The sequence below is a fragment of the Dryobates pubescens genome, chromosome 21, assembly GCF_014839835.1.
Source record: "Dryobates pubescens isolate bDryPub1 chromosome 21, bDryPub1.pri, whole genome shotgun sequence".
Lineage (NCBI taxonomy): Eukaryota > Metazoa > Chordata > Aves > Piciformes > Picidae > Dryobates > Dryobates pubescens.
In genome coordinates, this window is record NC_071632.1 from 20,713,708 (window position 1) to 20,735,644 (window position 21,937).

At 65.1% G+C, this 21,937-nt stretch overlaps 1 protein-coding gene and 2 non-coding genes across 3 annotated transcripts in view; all 3 read left to right on the forward strand.

Moving 5' to 3' along the window:
- Positions 1-3,354: 3,354 nt before the first annotated feature.
- On the forward strand, positions 3,355-3,487 carry LOC128898313 (small nucleolar RNA SNORA9). The gene has a single exon (XR_008462808.1). It is a non-coding gene; the product is annotated as a small nucleolar RNA SNORA9 (small nucleolar RNA).
- A 309-nt stretch (positions 3,488-3,796) lies between these two features.
- LOC128898309 (small nucleolar RNA SNORA9) lies at positions 3,797-3,929 on the forward strand. The gene has a single exon (XR_008462804.1). It is a non-coding gene; the product is annotated as a small nucleolar RNA SNORA9 (small nucleolar RNA).
- A 3,146-nt stretch (positions 3,930-7,075) lies between these two features.
- SMARCC1 (SWI/SNF related, matrix associated, actin dependent regulator of chromatin subfamily c member 1) overlaps positions 7,076-21,937 on the forward strand; it is a 46,009-nt gene continuing 31,147 nt past the window's right edge. Inside the window, exons 1-13 of the mRNA XM_054171487.1 lie at positions 7,076-7,351; positions 11,271-11,390; positions 12,247-12,332; positions 13,585-13,666; positions 14,120-14,212; positions 15,349-15,418; positions 16,826-16,895; positions 17,518-17,593; positions 17,933-18,058; positions 18,814-18,932; positions 20,009-20,133; positions 21,017-21,076; positions 21,640-21,677. Of these exons, the coding sequence (XP_054027462.1) occupies positions 7,085-7,351; positions 11,271-11,390; positions 12,247-12,332; positions 13,585-13,666; positions 14,120-14,212; positions 15,349-15,418; positions 16,826-16,895; positions 17,518-17,593; positions 17,933-18,058; positions 18,814-18,932; positions 20,009-20,133; positions 21,017-21,076; positions 21,640-21,677 (1,332 nt within the window). The 5' untranslated portion in view covers positions 7,076-7,084. The remainder of the gene's footprint in view (positions 7,352-11,270; positions 11,391-12,246; positions 12,333-13,584; positions 13,667-14,119; positions 14,213-15,348; positions 15,419-16,825; positions 16,896-17,517; positions 17,594-17,932; positions 18,059-18,813; positions 18,933-20,008; positions 20,134-21,016; positions 21,077-21,639; positions 21,678-21,937) is intronic.

A 21,937-nucleotide genomic window follows, 5' to 3' on the forward strand; every position in this document is an offset into this window, starting at 1 on the left:
GACCAGTGTGTGCCTGCAGAGGTGCTCACCAGCCTGCCTGGGCTGCTCTGCCTCCTGAGGCACCTTTGGGTTAGTCCTCTGCCCAGCCAGGCCCTGCTGGAGGAAGCAGAAGGTCTCCAGCAGACTTTTCCTCCCCAAAGCAAACACAGAAGCTCCTAAAAGCCAACCCAGGAAGGGCTCTCTGCTGCTGGGGTGGGCAGGGGTGCTGGGAGACCTGGGGCCAGCCCTGGGCTGCCCAGCCCCAGAGAGGCAGGGAGCTGCTGGGGAGAGTGCAGGGGGGCTGGGGAGCTGCTGAGGGACCTGGAGCAGCTCTGGGAGCAGCCAAGGCTGAGAGCCCTGGGGCTGAGAGCCTGCAGCAGAGCAGCCCCAGAGGGCAGCTGAGCAATGCTCAGCAAGAGCTGAAGGGAGCCTGGGGGGCAAGAGGCTGGGGCCAGGCTCTGCTCAGTGGTGCCCAGGGACAGCACAAGGGGCAGAGGGCACAGACTGGAGCCCAGGAGGCTGCATCTGAGCAGGAGGAGGAAGTTGTTTGTTGTGAGGCTGCTGTTGTGAGACCTCAGCCCCCCCCCCAGCACCCCCAGCTGGGGCACCTGGCTGCCCCTCCCCCCAGTGAAAGACCCTGGACAGCAGCCCTGGATGCTGCTGGGATGGAGGAGAGCTGCCCAGCTCCAGGAGGGCCCAGGAGGGCACAGCCCCACTTCTGCTGCCCACAGCAAGGAGCAAGCCCCTGCTTACACCCAAAGTGACTCTGCAACGGTCTGCAGCCCCAGGGGGGAGGCTTCTGGGGCTGTCTCTGCCAGAAAGCTGGAGGAGACCTCACCCAGGGGAGCAGTTTCCCTTCCCTGGAGCTCCTCACACCACAGACAGGCTGCAGGACACCACGAGGGGAGCTTTGGTGCCTTTATTTCCCAGCTGGGAGAAGTCTGGCTGGTGACTCCAGAACCCATCCATCCCCAGAGCCAGGAGGGCTCCAGGGCTTCTGACAGCAGCGCTTCGGGAGGAGGCTCTGCTGCCACCGTCTGAGCCGGCCGGCTGCAGGCAGCCCCGGAGCAGCCCGGAGCAGCTCCTCGCACCCCAAGGCGGCCCCGGAGCAGCTCCTCGCACCCCAAGGCGGCCCCGGAGCGGCTCCTCGCACCCCAAGGCGGCCCCGGAGCGGCTCCTCGCACCCCAAGGCGGCCCCGGAGCGGCTCCTCGCACCCCAAGGCGGCCCCGGAGCGGCTCCTCGCACCCCAAGGCAGCCCCGGAGCGGCTCCTCGCACCCCAAGGCGGCCCCGGAGCGGCTCCTCGCACCCCAAGGCGGCCCCGGAGCGGCTCCTCGCACCCCAAGGCGGCCCCGGAGCGGCTCCTCGCACCCCAAGGCGGCCCCGGAGCGGCTCCTCGCACCCCAAGGCGGCCCCGGAGCGGCCCGGAGCGGCTCCCCAGCCAGGGAAGGGTTTCCTTCGCGCAGGCAGAGCCTCTCCTCCCGGCCCAGGCAGCGCTGCCGAGCGGCTCAGCCTCGAGCTTCCCCTCCCCCAGCACACGAAACCAGGCTGAAACGAGGGGAAAGTGGAGCAGGTCGCGCAGGGGCAGGGCTGCTGGGGCCGGCAGCTCAGCCAAAACACAGCCAAGCGCGGAGATCGGCCCAGGGGGGCATGGAACGCTGCCAGCTCGGCATCGCAGCCGGCATCGCAGCCGGCCCACCGCCCGGGCCCAGCACGGCGCACGGCAGCTGCTTAGCTCACAGCTTCAGCGCAGGGGCAGGAAGGTAGAGCGGCCCCCGAGGAGCGCTCGGCACACTGGCAGAGGAGCAGGAAGAGATCCCGACCGCAGCTGAAGCATCGAGGCCGCTGCACCGCTCCCCTCAAGCCCTACACTCCACCAGGGAATGGCTTTTTAGAGGGAGAAGTCAGGCCGCAGGCGACAGAGCCACTACGCTGACAGAGCCACGGAGCTCAGTCAGGGACCAGTCTGAAGTAATCCCAAGGAAAGAATAGGGCTTGAAGAGCCCCAGGGGGCTCCTGCCATCCCCGGCAGGGCTTCAGGACCGTAGATCCCAGGCCACAAAGGGCTCAACAGCCACGGGACGGAGGAGCCCCCCCAAGGCCGGGGATCAGGGACGGTCCCTCTCCTGGGGGCACAGCAGCACTCACGACGGATCAGGGCAGCCCCAGAGCAGCAAGGGACTCCGGAGACAATCTAGGAAAGTTCCGCTCTCACCTTCTTGCCTTTCTTGCCCTCCTCCTCCATGTCTCCGGCGGCGGCGGCCCCGGCCCCCCCCGGGGCATCCCCGCAGCGGCCGTGCTCGCCCGGCCTCCGATGAGCGGAGAGGCCCAGCGACGGGGCCTCAGTGCCCGCAGGAAGCGATCATGGCCCGCGCAGGGGCCCTGGTCCCGCTCCGGAGCCTCCTCAGCGCCACCGACAACTTTTCAATCCTGCCGCCATCTTGGGCGGCGGCTTCCCGGCGTGCACCGCCGCGGTGACGTCACCCCGCGGCCCGCGCCGCCGCGCCCCGCCCCCGACTGGCCCCGCGCGCGTCGTGCCCCCGCCCACGTATCAACCCGCGTCCATTCCCCGGCGCCGCACGCCGGCGCGGGCCCCGCCCACCGCCCGCTGACCCCGCCCACCGCCCGCTGACCCCACCCCTCAGCGTGGCCCAATCCATTTCCCGTCCCCTGCGCAGGCACCAAGCCCATTCCCCGCTCCCGTCCGCCGCCGGGTGGCGCTGTGCCGCGGCGGGCGTGCCGTGCTGACGTCAGATGCGCGCGCCCCGGCCGTCGGCCGCGTTGGTGGCGGCGGCACGGAGCGGAGGGTGGAGCGCTCCGCTGCCATCCGCTGCCATCCCCTATCGGGATCGCTCTCAGGGTCCGGGCGAGGAGCAAGGGACCCCCAGCGCAGCTTGGGGTAAGGCGCTTCACGCTCCCCAGGAGCCGGCACCGGGGGGGCGCGATGTATGCTGGGAAGGCAGTCGGCCATGTGGCTGCCGGGGCCTTCACCGGGCGGAACGGGGGATACCGAGCCCGGAGGGGTGAGGGTTCGGGGGGAGAACCTGGGCTGGGGGGCTGAGGACCCCTGGAGGGAGCAGGGAGCACCGAGCCGGGGGGTACTGAGGGTCCCCAGAAGGACCCGGAGTCCCGGGCGGAGGGGGACTCACCGGGTGGGAGACTGCAGGGTCCCCGGAGGGACCGAGGGGAGCTGAGCGTGCAGGTGGGGACAGAGAGTCTGCGGTGTAGTAGGGGCTGCCCTGGTCTGGGGCAGCTGCGTGACCCCGGGGGTCGCCGGGGGTGGGCGCTGCTTGCCTCTGGGCACGCAGGAGTCACCGGGGCGCGGGGACTGAGCTTCCTCGGGCGCTCGGCCGCAGCCGGTTCCCCCTCCCCTCTTCCGCAAGCCTTCCAGCGTGAGGGGGTCTGGAGTGGCCCCCCCATTCCTACAATGCTTGCTAGAGCAACCCCGGGAGGGTTTGAGGCCTCTCTCCGCTCCAACCGGGGAGGGGTTATAGAAATCCCGGACAGGCCGAGCCCGGCTGGCGGCAGAGAGCCTCCGGGGGAGCCTGGCGCTGCCACTGATCCTCTGCTCTCTTCACAGGCAGGCTCCTGCTGGAAGGAGGCAGAGGCGTGCAGGAAGCTCCCGGGACGGTGAGTTCAGCACCGTCACTGGTTAGGGTGTGCTTGGCTCTGCTGGTGGCCCACAGGCAGCTCACAGTGCCCACATCCCACCCCAGAGCGTCGCCGGGGGCCATGTCCTGAGCCTGACGCCACAGGGCAGGGCCAGGTGACACTGGGGCTCAAGTCCCTTGTCACCCTTGCGCTTGGCAGGGGTGGCACTGCAAGCCTTCCAGCGTGGGGGGGTCTGAGGTGGCCCCCTCATTCCTACAGCGCTTGCCAGAGCAGCCCTGGGATGGTTTGAGGCCTCTCCCTGCTCACACCGGGGAGGGGTTATAGAAGTCCTGGATATCCCCAGCCTGGAGGTGGAGGAGGAGTCCAAGGCCTCAGGCAGGGCCCTGTGCAGACAGTTAGGTGCTGCTGACACCACTTTGTTCTCTGCTTGCAGGTTCCAGCTCAGGAGATGTGGAGAGGCCAGCAGGAAGGTGGGTTTGAGGGGCATGGTCACCACAATTACCCTAAATTGCTCTAATTAGCTCTCCTTTGGGCTGATGCATCACCTGGTGAAATACAACTGCTTTGGAGCAGAGTCTGGCCTCATCCTTTGTGCAAAACCAACCCAACTCTTTTCCTCTTGACCTGTGGAAACCCAGAAGATTCTGGAAGTCTTGGAGCCAGTCCTGGATGTCTAAACCTGCTCCAGTTGTGGTTGGGTCCACAGCTGCTCTGTGTCATCCTTGAACAGCTCAGGGGGCTCAAGTCCAGATGAAGCTCCACTTCCTGCTTCTCTGCCTCTCAAAGCCCTTCCCAGCCTTAGCTCCAGTTCCCCAAAGCATCCTAGATGCAGGTTTCCCTCAGTTCCTTCCCTCCAGTGGGAACTGCAGTTGTGTTGTAGCTCCAAGGCAATGCCAGCCTGTCTGTGGCTGGGGCCCAGAAGACAGTGAGGCCAAGGTGGGTCAGTGGATCCCCTCCATAACTTCAGCCCTTCTGCAGTGTGACTTTGGTCTGGGGAGGTGGAAATGGCCAGAGAGGGGGAGGTGTGAATCGGAGACTCTGAGTGGTAGGGGTTGGAAGGGACCTCTGGAGATGATCTGATCCAGATGATGGTCACAGGGAGTGACCTGGGCCTACTGGAAGCATAGTCAGAGAAGGGATATCCTCTCTTCTGGGGGACCAAGAGACCTCTCCTGGGTTTCCAGCACATCTCTGCAGCCTGGAAATTGTCCTCTGCTGGTGGTGTGCTGATGAGCAACGGGGTTGCTTCAGTCTGTACCTTTAGGGCTCCCTCCCTGATGAGAAGAAAAGGAACTGCTGCCGGTGGGTTGATCTTAGCCAGGCAGCCAGAGATGGTGAGAGCCAGAGATGGGCCAGCTGGTTCCATCTGCAACCTGGGAAGCCAGTGCAGAGGTGGCTCAGGTCATGGGAAAGGAGACAGGCAGGAGGGGATGTGGAGAGCACCAGAAGGAGGAGGGCAGGAGCTGCCATGTGAGCAGAAACATAGCACTGCAAAGGTGATTGGAGCCAAAGCTTCATCTCTCTGCTCCAGAGATGGAGCCCAGGGGGAGCATCCCCTAGCAAGGGGCTGCCCAGACACAGAGCTGCTCAGAAACAGGTAAATGGATTGAGTGTTCATTGGGTGAGGCCCTCCTGTGCCACCTGCCCGAGTGCCCCGGCAGGGGCAGGGGCTGCTCTTGGGCCATGGTGGGATGAGGAAGGGCAGGATGGTCTCTTGTAGGTGCCCCACAGGGCTGCAGAGGAGCTCACTGGCAGCTCTCCAGCAGTGCCTGGAACCTGAGAATCACAGAGCTGAGTTGGAGAAGAGCTTTAAGATCAGGAGGCCAACCATAAACCAAACACAGCCAAATCCACCACTAAGCCATGTCCCTCAGCACCTCCACAGCTGTTCAGTGCCCAGCTCTGGTGGCAGAAGGGCTTGGCAAAGGCAGGGAAGGTGCCCACCTTACCCAAGTGGGCTTGGCATGGTGTCACAGGGGCTTGGCTTCTGCAGTTTGTTGGCACCACAGCAGCATCTCCTCCACGACTATGAGCAGGGCTTCAAAGGCAACCAAGAGGCTCCAGTGACGGCAGGAGAGGAGGCTCTCCTCTTCCAGCTGCTTCAAGAACCAGGCCACCTCCTGTCTCTGCTGCTCCTTGTGTTGCTGCAGGAGCTCTTGGGTGGCCTCATCGTTATGGCTGACCCCCTTCAGGATCAGCTGGAGGATGCTCAGCACAATCAGGATGCGGGTGATGCCCGGAGCCATGGCCTGGACAAGGAGGAGGAGGCTGAGCAGAGCTGGGTGGGAGGGAGATAGATGGCAGCAGGAGCTGCAGAAGCCCAGGAATGGCTGGGAGAGGGGCTGAGGTTGCTGGGAGGCAGCAAGGGGGAGGTTGGTGGTGGCACAGGGAATAGGGGCACATCCCAGCAGCCCCACCCTGGGCACCTTTGTGCCCAGCCCTGGGGGTGGCACCTGCCCTGCCCAAAGGCCTCCCAGCAGTGGCTGTACCCTCAGCCCATCCTTAGAATCCCCCCAGAGGGCTGAAACTTCTGCCCTGGCCCCAGCCTTGCCCTGCTTGCCCCACTCACCACTGTCCAGAGCCAGACTGCTGGGGACAGGGCTGCTGCCTGGCACCCTGGGGACACCCCTTTGTGACCTGTCCTCCATGACAGTGCGGGCAGGGCCCTGGGGGAGCGCTCCCCAAACGCCATTGGGTCCTGAAAACCAAGTTCTCTTCACAGCCCTGCTGGTGAAGCCAGTGCCAAGCACCCTGGGCTGGGTTCTGCTCCCACCCAGCCTCCTCCACTTGGCTTTGGGACCTGCTCAGAGGAGGAAGGGTGGCAGAGCCTGCTGAGCCATGGCCTCAGGGCTCCGAGGTGGCCTGTTGGAGGAGAAATCGGAGCACACCGGGAGCCCTCCCTCGCCGGTGTTCAGGGCTGCACTGGTGAGGTGTCGGGCTGGAGCGCATCTCGGCCAGCAAGCACCGAGGCCGCTGCGGATGTGTTCCGGAGCCCATGGCGCACCGGGAGCGCTCCCGGCAGCCCCCATGGCGTGTTTGGGAGCCCGAGGCCGCACCGCGGCCAGCGACGCTGCCAGGGCTCCCGGACCGCGGCGGCTCCCGGACCGCCTGGGGCGCGGGGGCGCGAGCGGCCGGCGCGGGGCGGCGCGAGGCAGGAGGCGGGACCCGCCCCGGCGGGAGCGCGCGTGCGAGAGGCGCGCAGACGCGGGGGGGCCTGGGCGCGTGCGCGCAGGCCGCCCCCGCCGCCCGTTCCCCAGCGCCGCCCCCGCGCATGCGCCACGAGATGGCGGCGCGGCCGCGTGGGGGAGGGGCGGCGGGGCGCAGGCGCTGAGGCGCGGAGGGCAGCGGAGACCCCGCTCCGCCGGGGCGGGGAGGGGAAGGGGCTGGGGTCGTAGCGGGGAGCGAGGGGCAGCGGCGGGCGCCGCGGCGCGAAGGGGGAGCGGGGAGGCGTTCCCGAGCATGCCCGGAGGGGCGGAGCGTCCGGCGGCTGACGCATGCGCGGCGCTCGGCGGGGCGGAGGCGCAGGGCCGCGGTGGCGGCGCTCGGCGAGGGTAACAATGGCAGCGGCGGTGGCGGCGGGCGGCGGGGCTGCGGCCGGCGCGGCGGCGGCGGCCGTGGCCGCGAGCGGCGGCCCCGCGTTGGCCGCGTTGTCGGTAGCGAGACGGAAGGACGGCGGCCCGACGGGGAAGTTCTGGGAGAGCCCGGAGACGGTGTCCCAGCTCGACTCGGTCCGCGTCTGGCTCGGCAAGCACTACAAGAAGGTGCGGCCCGGCGGGGCTCGGCGGGACGGGGGGGGCCGCAGCGGCTTCGGGAGCCTTTCGCGGGGCCTTCCCGCGGCGGGGGGAGAGCCCGGGGACGGCTGGGGACCGGGGCTCCGCCGGCCTTTGTCAGCCGCGGCCTCGCCGGCGCGCACGGCGCCTCCCGCCGCGGGCCTGTGCCGGGGCCGGCGGAGGGAGCGGTGTGCGCGGCGGGGCGAGGCGCGGCGCAGCGGGAGCTGTCCTGTGCGGGCAAGCCCCGGCGCAGCCCGCCGGGGCTCTTTGTGTGGGGATGGCTGGCACCGCACCCGTGGGGCGCTGGGGGCAGACCCACCCCCGTGCCGCCCGCCGCTGCCGCTCGGGGCACGGTCGCTCTGCCGCTGCTGCTGTCGCTGCCCCTCTCCCTCTTTCCCCCCCTCTGCTCGGCCCTGCTCCGTCGGGTTCAGGTCTGTTGCCTCCATGCTGGTTTTGAAACTTTCTGTCGATGTTTAAGGCTTGGAAAAGCGACCCGAGGTGACCTCCCCGGCGCGGCTCTGTCTAGACGGCTTTGTATCCATCCTGCAGGGGCATTAGTGGGGCAAAGCCGTGTCAAGGGGAGGTGCTGGGCAGCCTCCAGCTGCCTCAGCCTCGACGTAATTCCCCGAGAGCCTCCAGAGGATCAGCACGGTCGAGGTTCTGCACGTGGGTCGGGGCAGCCCCAAGCACAAAGCCAGGCTGGGTGGGGAATGGATGCAGAGCAGCCCTGAGGAGAAGGCTTTGGGGGTGCTGGGGGGTGAGAAGCTGGAGGTGAGCCAGCACCCAGTGCTGCCTGCCCTGCACCTCCCTGCAGTGCTGGGGCAGCTCAGGAGCCCTCAGCACAGGCAGGGACCTGCTGGAGCAGGGCCAGGGGAGGCCACAGCAGTGCTGGCAGGGCTGGAAGCCCTCTGCTGGGAGCCAGGCTGAGAGAGTTGGGCTTGGGCAGCATGGAGAGGAGAAGGCTGCAGGGAGAGCTTCTGGAGGCCTTCAGTGCTTCAAGGGCTGAGCAGAGCTGGGGACAGAGTTTGGAGCAGGGATCCTGCTGGGACAGGACATGGGCTGGTGGTTTGAGCTGAGAGAGGGAGGGTCAGACTGGAGAGAAGGGAGAGGTGTTTGACACTGAGGGTGGTGAGAGCCTGTGCCAGGCTGCCCAGAGAGCTGGGAGCTGCCCCCTGCCTGGCACCAGTGCAGCTCAGGCTGGCTGGGGCTGTGAGCAGCCTGCCCTGGCTGCAGCTCTCCCTGCTGGCTGCAGGGGCTGGGCCTGGCTGAGCTTTGAGGCTCCCTTCCCAGCCCAGCCAGTGTGGGGTTCCCTGCTCCTCCTGTGCCCACCTGAGCTCTGCAGCCCCTGCTCTGCCGGCTCTGGGACGCTGGGATGTGCTTTCCAGGCCGCTCTGGGGGTGCTGCTGGTGGTTTCTTTGTGTGGCAGAGCTCTGCAGCAGACACCTGAGCCGGGGGGGGGTTGGTTGTGTGTCTGGAGAGGCCTGGGGGGGAAGCCAGAAGGCCTTCGGGGGGGTGGGACCGGTCCTGCCTCATCGCTGGGGCTGGGGCTGGGGGCTGGGGGCTGGGGCTGGGGCAGCAGCTCTGCACTGCTGACAGTGCTGAGGAAATCACAGCAGTGGCAGACCTCAGCCTTTTAGCCTGGCTCGTCTGCCTCTGCTGTTCCTGGGCTTTGGGGGAGGGCAGGTTTAGGCTGGGGATCAGCAGGGAGGTCTCTGCAGCGGGGGTGGGGAGGTGCTGGCTGTGGCTGCCCCGACCCTGGAGGTGGTGGGTGCCAGGCTGGGTGAGGCCTGGGCCGGTGGGAGGGGTGCCTGCCCGTGGCAGGGGGGTGGCACTGGGTGATACTGAAGGTGCCCCTGAGTGGTGTGGTTCATCTCTCTTTCACAGCTGGGGGCCCCCAGCTGCACAAAGGGCACCTGCAGCTGGCTGCTGCTGGCCAGCAGGAGGGCTGGAGGCACCAAGTGCTCTTGGCCCTTGCTGCTGTGGGGTAAAGCTCCCTGGGCAGGCTGGCCTGTGGCTTGCAGGGGAAGGCACCGAGGGCATGAGCAGCTGCCAGCCCCTGGGAGGCTGGGTGCTGGTTTGCCTGGCAGCAGTGCCAAGTGAGAAGGAGATTTGCTGTCCAGCCTGCTGGCGCTTGGTGCTGTGGGGAGGCCTGGGACTGGAGCATGTGTGCTTCACCACAGGACAGGCAGCCTGGGGGGGTCCCCTAGGGCACCATCACCGAAGGGTTTGGGTTGGAAGGGACCCTAAAGACCATCCCTGCCATGAGCAGGGACACTCCTGCTGGCCCAGGTTGGTCACAGCCCCATCCAGCCTGGCTTTGAACCCTTGCAGGCTTGGAGCTTCCCCAGCTGCTCTGAGCAGCCTGTCCAGCACCCCCATGGGGGAGAAGGCCTTCCTCATGCCTCCTCCCAGCCCAGGTTCTGGTTTAAAGCCATCCCCCCTCATCCCATCCCTGCAGGCCCTGGTGGGATGTCCCTCCCCAGCTCTCCTGCAGCCTCTTCATATCCTGGCAGGCTGCTCTCAGGGCTCCCCAGAGCCTTCTCTTCCCTGGGCTGAGCAAGCCCCAGGCTCTCAGCCTGGCCTCCCAGCAGAGGTGCTCCAGCCCCATGCTCACCTCTGTGGCCTCCTCCAGCAGTTCCATGTCCTTCTCTGCCTGTCTGGTAATGAGCCTGAGGGGGGGTGGGGGTGGGCTGGTTGCTGGCAGCTGTTGGGAAGTGCTGCTGCTTGTGGCCAGGGAGCTCAGCCTGGAGACCACCAGGAGCTGGGCTGGGAGGCTTTGGAGCTGGCTCTGACTGCTCCTCTCGGGGCTGACTTCACCAAGGGGCTGATTTGACCTGAGAGATCCTTGCTCTGCATTGAATCCTCTCAGAGAGGAGCCTAAAGCAAAGTGCTGTGGGGTCTGCTCTCCCCTCCCTGTGCTGCAGGGGTCTCAGCTGACCTGCTTTGGGCTGGGGGAAGGAGTCCCCAGGGCTCCCCCAGAGCTGTCATCTGGTTACCTGAGGTCACAGAGCACATCCAGCCCAGGGCTCTGGCCCTTGCTCCTGTGACAGAAGCTTTCCAGTGCAGATCCCCCTGGCCAAGGGAGACCTCATGGAGGCCTTGCAGTGCCTGAAGGGGGCTGCAGGAAAGCTGGGGAGGGACTCTTTACAAGGGCTGCTGGTGAGGGGACAAGGGGCAGAGGCTCTGAGCTGGAAGAGGGCAGATTGAGGCTGGAAATCAGGAAGGAATTGTTGAGGGTGGCCAGACCCTGGCCCAGGGAGGCTGTGGCTGCCCTCTCCCTGGAGGTGTGCAAGGCCTTGAGCAGCCTGGGCTGGTGGGAGGTGTCCCTGTGAGGAGAGCCTGGTGGCATCCTCCTGACAGCCACCCTTGGAGTAGTGCTCAGCACTGCTGAGAGCCCCCCAGGCTGCTCCCCTCCAGCTCAGCAGCCCCAATCCTCAGCCTGATGGAAGCTCCAGGAGCCTTCATCTTCCATGTTGTGCTTTCCCCTCTCACCTGAGGGACTTGAGTGGAACTGGAGCCTGGGGAGGTGCTTGGGGAGCCCCAGAGCCTGGCAGGAGGAGCAGTCTGGGTGAGGTTTGGTGACCCTGTGCAGTGCCAGCTGGCTGCTCTCTGGCTGAGGGTGCAGAGGTGAGCTCCAGGAGGAGCTGGCAAGTTGCTCTGTGTGTGTCTGGGCCAGGGAGCTGCAGATCAGACTCAGGCTGCTCACCTCTTGGCTGCCCAGGCCTGTGGGCCCTGCTGAGCTCAGGCTGGCCAGGGGCCTGCTGCCTTTGAAGAGCTTGAGCAGGGTTTGTGCTTGGTGCTGCTCCTGCCTGCATCCCTCCCCAGCTGCCAGAGGCCATCAGTGAGCTCCCCTGGCTGCTGCACTCTCCTCTCCCCAGCTAACCCTGTGTGGTCTGTTCTCCTCCTGCAGTATGTCCAGGCAGATGCTCCTACCAACAAAGCCCTGGCTGGGCTGGTGGTGCAGCTGCTGCAGTTCCAGGAAGATGCCTTTGGAAAACATGTCACCAACCCTGCCTTCACCAAGCTCCCTGTGAGTGCTGCCCCAACCCCAGCCTGAGCCTGCTGCCCTCTTCCAGGGGCTCTGCTGCTGCCCTTGTCCAGGCCCTGGGCTGAATCCCAGCATGGGAGGGCTTGGGAGGGAGCTCTGGGATCACCCAGTGCAGGGCACCCACAGCACAGTGCCCAGGGGGGTTGGAAGCTCTCCACACCAGGAGACTCCACAACCTCTCTGGGCAGCCTGGGACAGGCCTCCAGCAGCCTCACAGCAAACAACTTCCTCCTCCTGTTGAGGTGGAACCTCCTGGGCTCCAGTTTGTGTCTGTTGCCCTGTCCCAGCTTCAGCCCACTGCCCCTTGTGCTGTCACTGCAAGTCCTTCCCCAGCTGCCCCTTCAGGTGCTGGGAGGCTGCTCTGAGGTCTCCTGCAGCTGCCTCTTTTGCACAGCCCCAGCTCCCTCAGGCTGGAGGTGCTGCTGGAGGTGCTTCAGCCCTCTGATCAGCTGCATGGCCTCCTCTGCACCCCCTGCAGCAGCTCCATGTCCCTCCTGTGCTGGGGGCACCGGCCCTGGCTGCAGTAGTGCAGGAGGAGCCTCAGCAGGGGCAGAGTGCCCTCCCTGCCCCTGCCTGTGGTGCAGTCCAGGGCACAGTTGGCTTTCTGGGCAGCCAGGGAGCGTTGCCAGCTCCTGTGGAGTCTGCCATCCACATGCAGAGTGCTGTTTGACCCCAGATGTGTTTGATCTGAAGAACCTTCTTGAAGGAGGGCAGAGGGTGCTGCAGTGACTCAGCCTTGGGGCAGCCAGGTGTCTAAGCCCCAGGCAGGGTGGCTGGGCTGCAGAGGCTCAGCCAGAGGTCAGTGCCTCTGTGCTCTCACTGCCCCCTTGGCTTGCAGGCAAAGTGCTTCATGGATTTCAAAGCTGGAGGGACTCTGTGCCACATCCTGGGTGCTGCTTACAAGTACAAGAATGAGCAGGGCTGGTGAGTTGTGTCTGTGCTGCCTGCCCCTGCTGCCTGCCCCTGCTGCCTGCCCCTGCTGCCTGCCCCTGCTGCCTGCCCCTGCTGCCTGCCCCTGCTGCCTGCCCCTGCTGCCTGCCCCCAGCACAGGGATGCTGCTGCAGGGGCAGTGCTGCCTGGGGGCTGGGGTTGGGCCAGGGGGGTGGAGCTGGGGAGAGGGCCTCTGGCTCCTGTCTGTGCTGGGGTAGCTCTGAGAGGATCCCCCCCCCCTCACATGTACCAGGCAGCTGTCCCAGGGCCAGGGTGGGAGCTGGCTGCCAGCCTGGTGCTTTCTGTCCCCTTCCCTTGCTGTGTGAGAGCAAAGCAGTGCCTGAGCTTCTGTTCCCTGATGGTGTCAGTCCCTGTGCTGTATCACACACAGGCACAGCAGGGCTGCAAGGAGCTGGGGAGCTCCTGCAGCCCACCCCCCCTGGCAGAGCAGGGTCACCCAGAGCAGCTCACCCAGGGCAGGGCCCAGGGGAGCTTTGGATGTCCCCAGAGCAGGAGGCTCCACACCCCCTCTGGGCAGCCTGCTGCAGGCTCTGCCACCCTCACAGTGACAGAGTTGCTGCTGATGTTCCCCTGGCACCCCCTCTGCCCCAGCTTGCCCCCAGTGCCCCCTGTGCTGCCCTAGGGCATCCCTGAGCAGAGCCTGGCTCCATCCTGCCCCCCCTGCCCTCACACCCTCATGAGTGAGCTCCCCCTCAGGCTCCCAGCCCCAGCTCCCTCAGCTGTGCTCCCAGGGGCTCTGGGATGGACTCTCTCAGGAAGTTCCCAGAATGTTGGGGGTTGGGAAGGAGCTCAGCCAGCCCTAACCCCCTGCCCTGGGCAGGGACACCTCACACCACAGCAGGCTGCTCACAGCCACCTCCAGCCTGGCTGCAAACACCTCCAGGCAGGAGGCTTCCACCACCTCCCTGGGCAGCCTGTGCCAGGCTCTCACCACCCTCATGGGGAAGAACTCCTTCCTCACAGCCAATCTCAATCTCCCCACTTCCAGCTTTGCTCCATCCCCCCCAGTCCTGTCCCTCCCTGACCCCCTCAGCAGTCCCTCCCCAGCTTTCCTGCAGCCCCCTGCAGCCCCTGGGAGGCCACCAGAAGGTCCCCTGGGAGCCTTCTCATCTCCAGGCTGAAGGAGTGGCTGTGCTTGGTGTGCTGTGGCTGCCCTGGCTCCGGGGGGGGCCTTGGCAGGGGCTGGGCTGGGCTCCCCTGACCTGTGCTGCATCCTCCTGGGCAGGAGGAGGTTTGACCTGCAGAACCCCTCCCGGATGGACCGCAACGTGGAGATGTTCATGACCATTGAGAAGACCCTGGTGCAGGCAAGGACCTCCCAGTGCCCAGGGCAGCCTGGGCAGCTGGGCTGGGCCCCTCTGCAGAGCTGCAGCCTGCTTTCTGCAGGAGCACTTGGGCAGGTTGAGGCAGGGTGAGGTTTGGAAGCTGCCCCACGGGGGGGACTTCGATTGCCTTTCACCGAAGTCTTGCAGAGCCTGTGCCAGGCTCCTTGGGATGAGAGATGGTGCTGGGCAGGGAGGGAGGTGAGGGCAGCTCCCCTGGCTCACATGCCCCCTGCTCACTCCCTGGCAGCAGAGCCCAGAGGGGCTGCAGCTTGGCAGGGAGATGTGCAGAGGCCTCTGCTGCGGAGGGGGCAGCCAGCAGCAGCGTGCCCTGCACAGGCTCCTCTGGGCCCTCTCAGGCACTGCTGAGCCCAGCAGGAGCTGTGGCCTGGTGCCACAGGCAGCCTGCTCACTGCACATCCTCCTCCCCTGCCCTAGAACAACTGCCTGAGCAGACCCACCATCTACCTCATCCCAGACCTGGAGCTGAAGCTGGCCAACAAGCTGAAGGACATCGTCAAGCGGCACCAGGTAGGTGCTGGGCAGCCCCCTGCAGCCAGCTGCTGCCTCACAGCTGGATGGAAGTGCTTGCCTTGGAAGGGACCTGAGAGCTGCCCCAGCCCCTGCCATGGACACCTCTTACTGGCCCAGGCTGCCCAGGGCCCCATCCAGCCTGGCCTTGAGCACCTGCATGCAGGGGCAGCCTCCCTGGGGCAGCCCCCAGCCTCCCCCTGCCTCCCTGGGGCAGCCCCCTGCCTCCCTGGGGCAGCCCCCAGCCTCCCTGGGCAGGCTGTGCCAGGGTCTCAGCACCCTCACTGGAGGGAGTTTTGCAGTCTTCCTAGTCTCAGTCTTCCCTCTCCCAGCCCCAGTCTCTTCCCTCTCACCCAGCAAGAGAATCCCTGTCCAAAGCCCCTCCCCAGCTTTCTTGCAGCCCCCTCCAGGTGCTGGGAGGCTGCTCTAAGGTTTCCCCAGAGCCTTCTCTCCTCCTCTCCAGGCTGAGCAGCCCCAGCTCTCTCAGCCTGTTCCCACAGGGGAGGCTCTCCAGCCCTCTGCTCATCTTTGTGGCCTCCTCTGGCCCTGCTTCCTCAGCTCTGGGGGCACCACTCTGGGTGCAGTGCTGCAGGTGCAGCCTGGAGCAGAGGGGCAGAATCCCCTCCCCTGCCCTGCTGCTCACTCTGGTGCAGCCCAGGACGTGGCTGCCTGGGGGACAAAAGGCAGTGGGCTGAAGCTTGAGGAGGGGAGCTTAGGACTGGGTACTGGTGAGAAACTTCCCAGTGAGGGTGGGGAGACACTGGGGCAGGTTGCCCAGGGCTGCCCCCTCCCTGGGGGTGTGCCAGGGCAGGCTGGATGAGGCCTTGAGCAGCCTGGGCTGGGGGGAGGTGTCCCTGCCCATGGCAGGGGAGTTGGAGCTGGAGGAGCTTCAGGGACCCCTTCCAACCCAAACTGTTCTCTGAGCTCATAGAATGAGCAAGAGAGGGCAAAGGGGTTTGGCAGCAGGCTTGGCAGGGTTGCTGCTCCCTGCCCCTCTTGGAGCTGGTGTTTGGAGTTGCCCTGAAGTCAGTCCTGAGCCTGCTGAGGCTGTGTGGGCTGAGGGCAGCAGCTGAGCAGCTTGGGGCAGTTGGAAGGTTTCTCATGCAGCTCTTTGTCTCCTTCCACCTCCCCCCCAGGGAACAGTTACTGAAGAGAAGTCAAAGGCCACCCACCACGTGTATCCAAGCCCTACCTCAATGGATGATGGTAAAGAGCTTCCCCTTGCTGTGCTGTGTGGAAGGAGTTCTGTAACTGAGCCCTGGGGGTAACCCCTCCAAAGGCAGGCCCTGGGGGGGAGCTGCAGGGGGAGCCCTGGGGGGGAGCTGCAGGGGGAGCCCTGGGGGGGAGCTGCAGGGGGAGCCCTGGGGGGGAGCTGCAGGGGGAGCCCGGGGGGGGGGAGCTGCAGGGGGAGCCCTGGGGGGGCGCTGCAGGGGGAGCCCTGGGGGGGAGCTGCAGGGGGAGCCCTGGGGGGGAGCTGCAGGGGGAGCCCTGGGGGGGAGCTGCAGGGGGAGCCCTGCAGGGGGAGCTGCAGGGGGAGCCCTGGGGGGGAGCTGCAGGGGGAGCCCTGGGGGGGAGCTGCAGGGGGAGCCCTGGGGGGGAGCTGCAGGGGGAGCCCTGGGGGGGAGCTGCAGGGGGAGCCCTGGGGGGGAGCTGCAGGGGGAGCCCTGCAGGGGGAGCTGCAGGGGGAGCCCTGGGGGGGAGCTGCAGGGGGAGCCCTGGGGGGGAGCTGCAGGGGGAGCCCTGGGGGGGAGCTGCAGGGGGAGCCCTGCAGGGGGAGCTGCAGGGGGAGCCCTGCAGGGGGAGCTGCAGGGGGAGCCCTGGGGGGGAGCTGCAGGGGGAGCCCTGGGGGGGGGAGCTGCAGGGGGAGCCCTGGCTGCTGCAGGCCACTAGATGGAAGTGTTCCCTGCTCTGCAGGGCCCCCCCCTGCAGTTAGCCCTCTGGGGCTTGCCTCTCTCTGTGCCTCTGCTCCTGTCCTCCCCAGCCACAGGCTTCTGCTGACCTTAACCCCTTGCAGCCCTCAGAAGGGCACTGGACATCCTAGGTGCCAGCTGTCCTGCAGGCAGTGAGCATGGCCAAGTGCTGCACAGAGCTCTCTTGGCCCCTCAGTGGCTGCAGCATGCCTCTCTCCCCACATCATGCCCTCTGGGAGCAGTTCCTCTGTCTCACTGTGCATTCCAGGCCCACCTGTCCCAAGGAGTTTGGGTCCTGAGCTGGCAGTGGTTCCATGGGGCAGCCAGAGATGCCTCTTGCTGCTGCTGAGAGACAGCTCCTGCAATGGCAGGGGTTGGGAGGGACCCCTGGAGACCACCCAGTCCAACCCCAACATGAGTGTAGCCTCTCTGGAGCCCCTGCTCTGGGCCCTTGGGCTGTGAGTGTGGCCAGGAAGGGCAGTGTCAGAACTCTCAGCATCCAGAAGGCTTCCCTGGTGTCAGCCCTGTGCCACCCCCAGCTCAGGCACAGCAGAGGGGCTGCAGGCAGCCTGGGAGAGGCCAGGCTGGTGCCATTGCCCTGCAGCAGGCTTCTGGCAGAGCTGGCTGTGAGCTGTGGGAAGGCAGAGAGGGCTTGGAGGGCTTTCCAGTCTGAGCCTGGTGCCAGACCTCTGCTCCTTTGCAGATGACTGGTTGAGACCTGTGATGAAGAAAGACAAGCAGGTGCTGGTCCACTGGGGCTTCTTCCCAGACAGGTAAAGCTGAGGGCAGCAGGGGGAAGGGGGCAGGCCCCAGGCCTTGCTGCTTGAAGGCAGAGCCTTGATGAAGCCTAGCATCAGGAAAGTCTTGAGCTGCTCCTTGGGCTTACTGAGCCTTGCCTCCCCTGGAGCAGGGCCCCTGCCTGGGCAATGGCCTAGCTGTGGGCAGCTGGCCCAGCAGGGGCAGGGCTGGAAGGGAGCTGTGGAGCTCCTCCAGCCCAGGCCCCCTGCCAAGGCAGGGTCCCCCAGGGCAGGTCACACAGCCATGCCCCCAGCTGGGCTTGGAACCTCTCCAGAGGTGGAGACTCCACAGCCTCCCCCAGCAGCCTGCTCCAACCACTCTGCAGGAGAGCAGTGTCCAACCTAAGCCTCCCCTGGGGCAAGCTGAGGCTGTTGCCTCTCATCCCCTCTCCCCAGCTGGCTCCTGGCAGTGTCTCCTCCTGTGGCAGCCAGCAGTGGTTGCTCCTGGTGTGGAGAGCACCTTGCTGCTCCCTCTGCCTTGGGCCTGTCCAGGTGGCTGAGCAAACATTGCTGCTGGGGAGGTCTCTGTGGCTCAGCTGCCCCCCAGGGGACCAATCTGTGGCTGAGTTTTGCTTTCCCTTTGGCTGCCTCTCCTCAGCTATGACACTTGGGTTCATGCCAATGAAATAGATGCTGAGATTGAGGATCCTCCCATCCCTGAGAAGCCCTGGAAGGTAAGGCTGTGTGAAGCAGCTTCCCCAGCTCACCCCTCCTGCCCAGGAGCTGCTGGGGAGCTGTGCTGCTGAGGAGCAGCAGCTGCATGTCCAGGGGGGTGGGAAGCAGAGGCAGGGTTTGGGAGCCAGCATGGGAATGTCTGAGCCATCTCTGTGGCCTGGAGAGGAGTGCTGGGGAGAGAAGAGCCTGGGTTTGTGAGGGGGGTGGCCAGGGCTGTGCACTCCTCTGCTGCCAAAGTGCCTGGCTTGGGGTGGGCTTGAGCTGAGGTGTGCCTGGGAGAGCTGAGCCCTGCCCTTCCCTGAGGTGCAGCCGGCTCAGGGAGCTGCTGTGTCCTTCAGGTCCATGCCAAGTGGATTCTGGACACAGATGTGTTCAATGAGTGGATGAATGAAGAGGATTATGAGGTGGATGAGAGCAGGAAATCAGTCAGCTTCAGGCAGAGGATCTCCATGAAGAATGAGGAGGTAGGTTGGGGGTGCTCAGGGGGTGCTGGGGGCTCTGTGCTCAGGGGGTGACCTCTTGGGCACCTCATTCTTTCCCTCTGCACTGGTCCTGTCCTGGGGGCTCAGGGTTGCCAAGGTGAAGGTGGTTGAGCAGCCTGGGGTGTGTGTGAGCTTAGCTCCTGACCTCCACCCCTCACCCAGGAGCTCAGGGTGCACTTGGGGCTGCTTCTTTGCTCCTCCTGAGGCTGGGCAGGGCAAGGGCTGCTCACTCACTCTGCTTTCCCAGAAGTTAGCCATCAGTACCTCTTTGCTTTCTGACTTCCCTCTGCTTTCACCATGCCTGGAGGTGTTCAGGAGGAGCCTGGATGAGGCCCTTGGTGCCAGGGGCTAGTTGGGTAGATGGTGCTGGGGGAGAGGTCGGCCTGGGTGGTCTCAGAGGTCTTTTCCAGCCTGCTTCATTAATTCTGCATCCTCTGTACTTGCTGGCACTCCTTCCTCCTGTCCTCCCCACTGCAGGGGGTTAGTCAGAGCTCTGAGGGCAGCCTGGGGCTGGGCCAGGCCACAGCTGAGCACTGCAGCCTCGCTCTGCACCTCCACACAGCAGGGGCTGGGGGCTGGCTGTGCAAGGTGTGGGCATCTAGGACAGGCTGAAGCATTCTGGAGCTGTCCCAGGGTCTGCTCTTGGCTTCCCTTGGCTGTGTCAGGATGTGCAGAGCAGCCTGCAGTGCTTCAGGCTGTGGGGCTGGGGAGGGTTAACCTCTGCCCTTCCCTCCCAGCCCGTGCGGAGCCCCGAGAGGAGGGACAGGAAAGCTGCAGCCAGCACAAGGAAGAGGAAACATTCTCCTTCTCCACCCCCAACTCCTGTGGAGTCCAGAAAGAAGACAGGGAAGAAAGGGTGAGTGTCAGAGTGCTGGGCTTGGAGGTGAAGCTGCAGGAAGCAGAGCCCCAGGGGGGGTCTGGCACCTTCCACTTGTCCCAGCTGGGAGGGCAGGAAGGGGAAGCAGCACAGCAGAGCTGCAGTAGAGTTGTGCCAGCAGTGGTGTGGGCAGCAGGAGCAGGGCAGGGATGGTCCCCATGGACTGAGGACACTGTTTAGATCCTGGGGTCACTCAACCCAAGAAGGACATTGAGGGGTGGAACAGATCCAGAGAAGGGCAAGGGAGCTGGGGAAGGGTCTGCAGAGCAGGGCTGGGGAGGAGCAGCTGAGGGAGCTGGGGGTGCTGAGCCTGGAGGAGGCTGAGGGGAGACCACCTGGCTGCCTGCAGCTCCCTGCAAGGAGGCTGGAGCCAGGGGGGGCTGGGGCTCTGCTCCCTAGGAACAAGTGACAGGACAAGAGGAAACAGCCTCAGGTGGCCCCAGGGGAGGTTTGGGTTGGACATGAGGAACAATTTCTGCCCCTTGAGGGCTGTCCAGGCCTGGCCCAGGCTGCCCAGGGCAGTGGTGCAGTCCCCATCCTTAGAGGACTTGCAAAGCCCTGGAGCTGTGGTGCTGAGGGCCATGGCTGGGGCTGCCCTGGCAGGGCTGGGGCCATGGTTGGACTCCAGGAGCTTAAAGACCTGTTCCAACCCAATCCACTTCCATGATTCAAAAGCAGAATCACAATTTCTACACTGTTCCCAGCCTCCCCTGGACTCCCTCCAGCAGTTCCCTGTCCCTCTTGAGCTGGGCAGCCCAGAACTGGACCCAATCCTCCAGCTGTGGCCTCAGCTGCAGAGTGGAGGGGGGAGGAGAACCTCCCTCCCCCTGCTGGCCACCCTCTCCTTCATCCACCTTTGCTTTATTAACCCCCAGAGGGTATTTGGCATGAGTTCCCCCAGCACCACTCCCTGCAGCACTGCTCAGTGCTGTCACCCCCCCTTTAACCCTGACACCTGAGGAGCAGCACCAAGGTGAGAGCCTCTGGCAGAGCAGCACCAAGGTGAGAGCCTCTGCCTGGTGCAGCTGGCACAGAGCTGCTCTGCTCTGTTGCAGCCAAGCAGCCTTATATGGGAAGAGGAGAGGGCAGAAGGAGGAAGATGAGCAGGAGGACCTTACAAAGGACATGGAGGATCCCACCCCAGTCCCTAACATAGAGGAAGTGGTGCTGCCCAAGAATGGTAAGAGCTGCATGCCCTGGGGCTGGGCTCACCAAGCACTTGGGTGTGCAGCAAGAGCTTGAGCTGCTCTGTGGCTGTGGGGCTGGTGAGCTGTGCCCCTCTGGGCTTAGCTGCCCAGGGATCTGAGGAGGGCACCAGCCTGACCTGCCTTGGGGATAAATGTACCCAAACCCCCCAGCAGGGTCCAGGCCAGAAGGGGCCTCCCAGTCTGACCTCCCCACAGGCAGCAGGGACAGCCCCAGCTGGATCAGGTTGCCCAGGGCCTTGTTGAGCCCCCCCTTGAATAGCTCCAGGGAAGGAGCCTCAAGCACCTCCCTGGGCAGCCTGCTGCACTGAGGGGTTGAGTTCCCCCTGGCTTGGGCTTGCTCCCACCCATTGCACAGAGCTCCTGTCCTGGGGGTGGAGTTCCCAGAGGCAAATCCTTGTTCTGGCAAGAGAAGCTGCTGAACTGAGTGGCACCTCAGTGTGCTGAGGGAGGGAGGGAGAGGGGCTCAGTCCTTAATCCTCTGCAGCAGGTGGGAAGAGACCTCAGAAGAAGAGGACTTTAGCAGCAGACTCTCTTGGGTCTCACAGCCCTTTAAGGCTGGGTGCAGGGGGTGCTCCACCTGGGGCAGGTGGGGAGAGCAGGGTGCTGGGTGCTCTGGGTGCTTGGCTGACTCTCAGATCCCAAAGCTCAGCAGTTCCAACCCCTGCCATGGGCAGGGCCACCTCATCCAGCCTGACCTGGCAGCTGCCTGGGCTTCAGCTCTGAGCTTCCAGGCAAACCAAGTGGTCTGTTGGCCTCCCAGCTGCCAGCCACCTGCCAGGGAGGGCAGCAGGTCTGCTGGGCTGGGGGCTGTGTGTCCTGGCTGCTCAGCAGCTTCCCTCTTGCTTCCTCCCCCAGTGAATCCAAAGAAGGACAGTGAGAACACGCCTGTGAAGGGAGGAACAGTGGCAGACCTTGGTAAAGCCAACAGCCCCCAGCCTCCAGCACCCCCTCCCCAGAGTGCTGTACCTGGCACCTTGCTTGCAGGCCCCCAGCATTTCCCTCTCTGTTGGAAGAAGGAATCTCTGCTGCTGCTCCTTCAGAGTGCTCGGAGCTGAGGCATTGGCTGCTGCTTGCCTGGGAGCCTGTGCCCTTCCTGGCACTCTCTCTTGGCTCTGTCCCATGAAAGCCCTTTCCTGGCTGAACTCTGCTCCTCTGCCTGGGAGCTCTCTGAGCTTTGCTGAGCTTTGGACCCAGAAGGTAGCAGCTGGTGTCCCATAGCTACATCTAGGGCACTGGCAAAGGCACTAATGAGAGATGGATTCCTGAGAGGGAAGAGCTCTTCATTGTGCTGCCTCTGGGGTGCCTGGGTGCCTGCCTAAGGCTGAGATGGCCTTAGTGATGTGTGGTCCCCTCTGCTTCCCTCCTCTCTTCCCTCCCCAGCCAAATGAAGTATTCACTCCAGCTCAGCAGCTGCCTTGCTGGGCAGGCTCCTGAGCAGTCAGCCTCTCTGTGTCACTCTCAATGCTTTTGCCTTGCAGATGAGCAGGATGAGGAGGCAGTGGCAGCTGGAGGCAAGGTAACAGCAGCCAGGGCTTACTGGCTGGGCTGGGAGCTGATCACACAATGGTTTGGGTTGGAGGGCACCTGGGAAGGCCCCCAGCAGGGACAGCTGCAGCCAGAGCAGGCTGCTCACAGCCCCAACCAACCTGAGCTGCAGTGGTGCCAGGCAGGGGGCAGCTCCCAGCTCCCTGGGTGATCTGAGCCAGGGTCTCACTGTCCTCAGCACCAGAAGTGTCTTCTTTCTCTCCAGTCTCAGTCCAAGCCATCAGCCCTTGT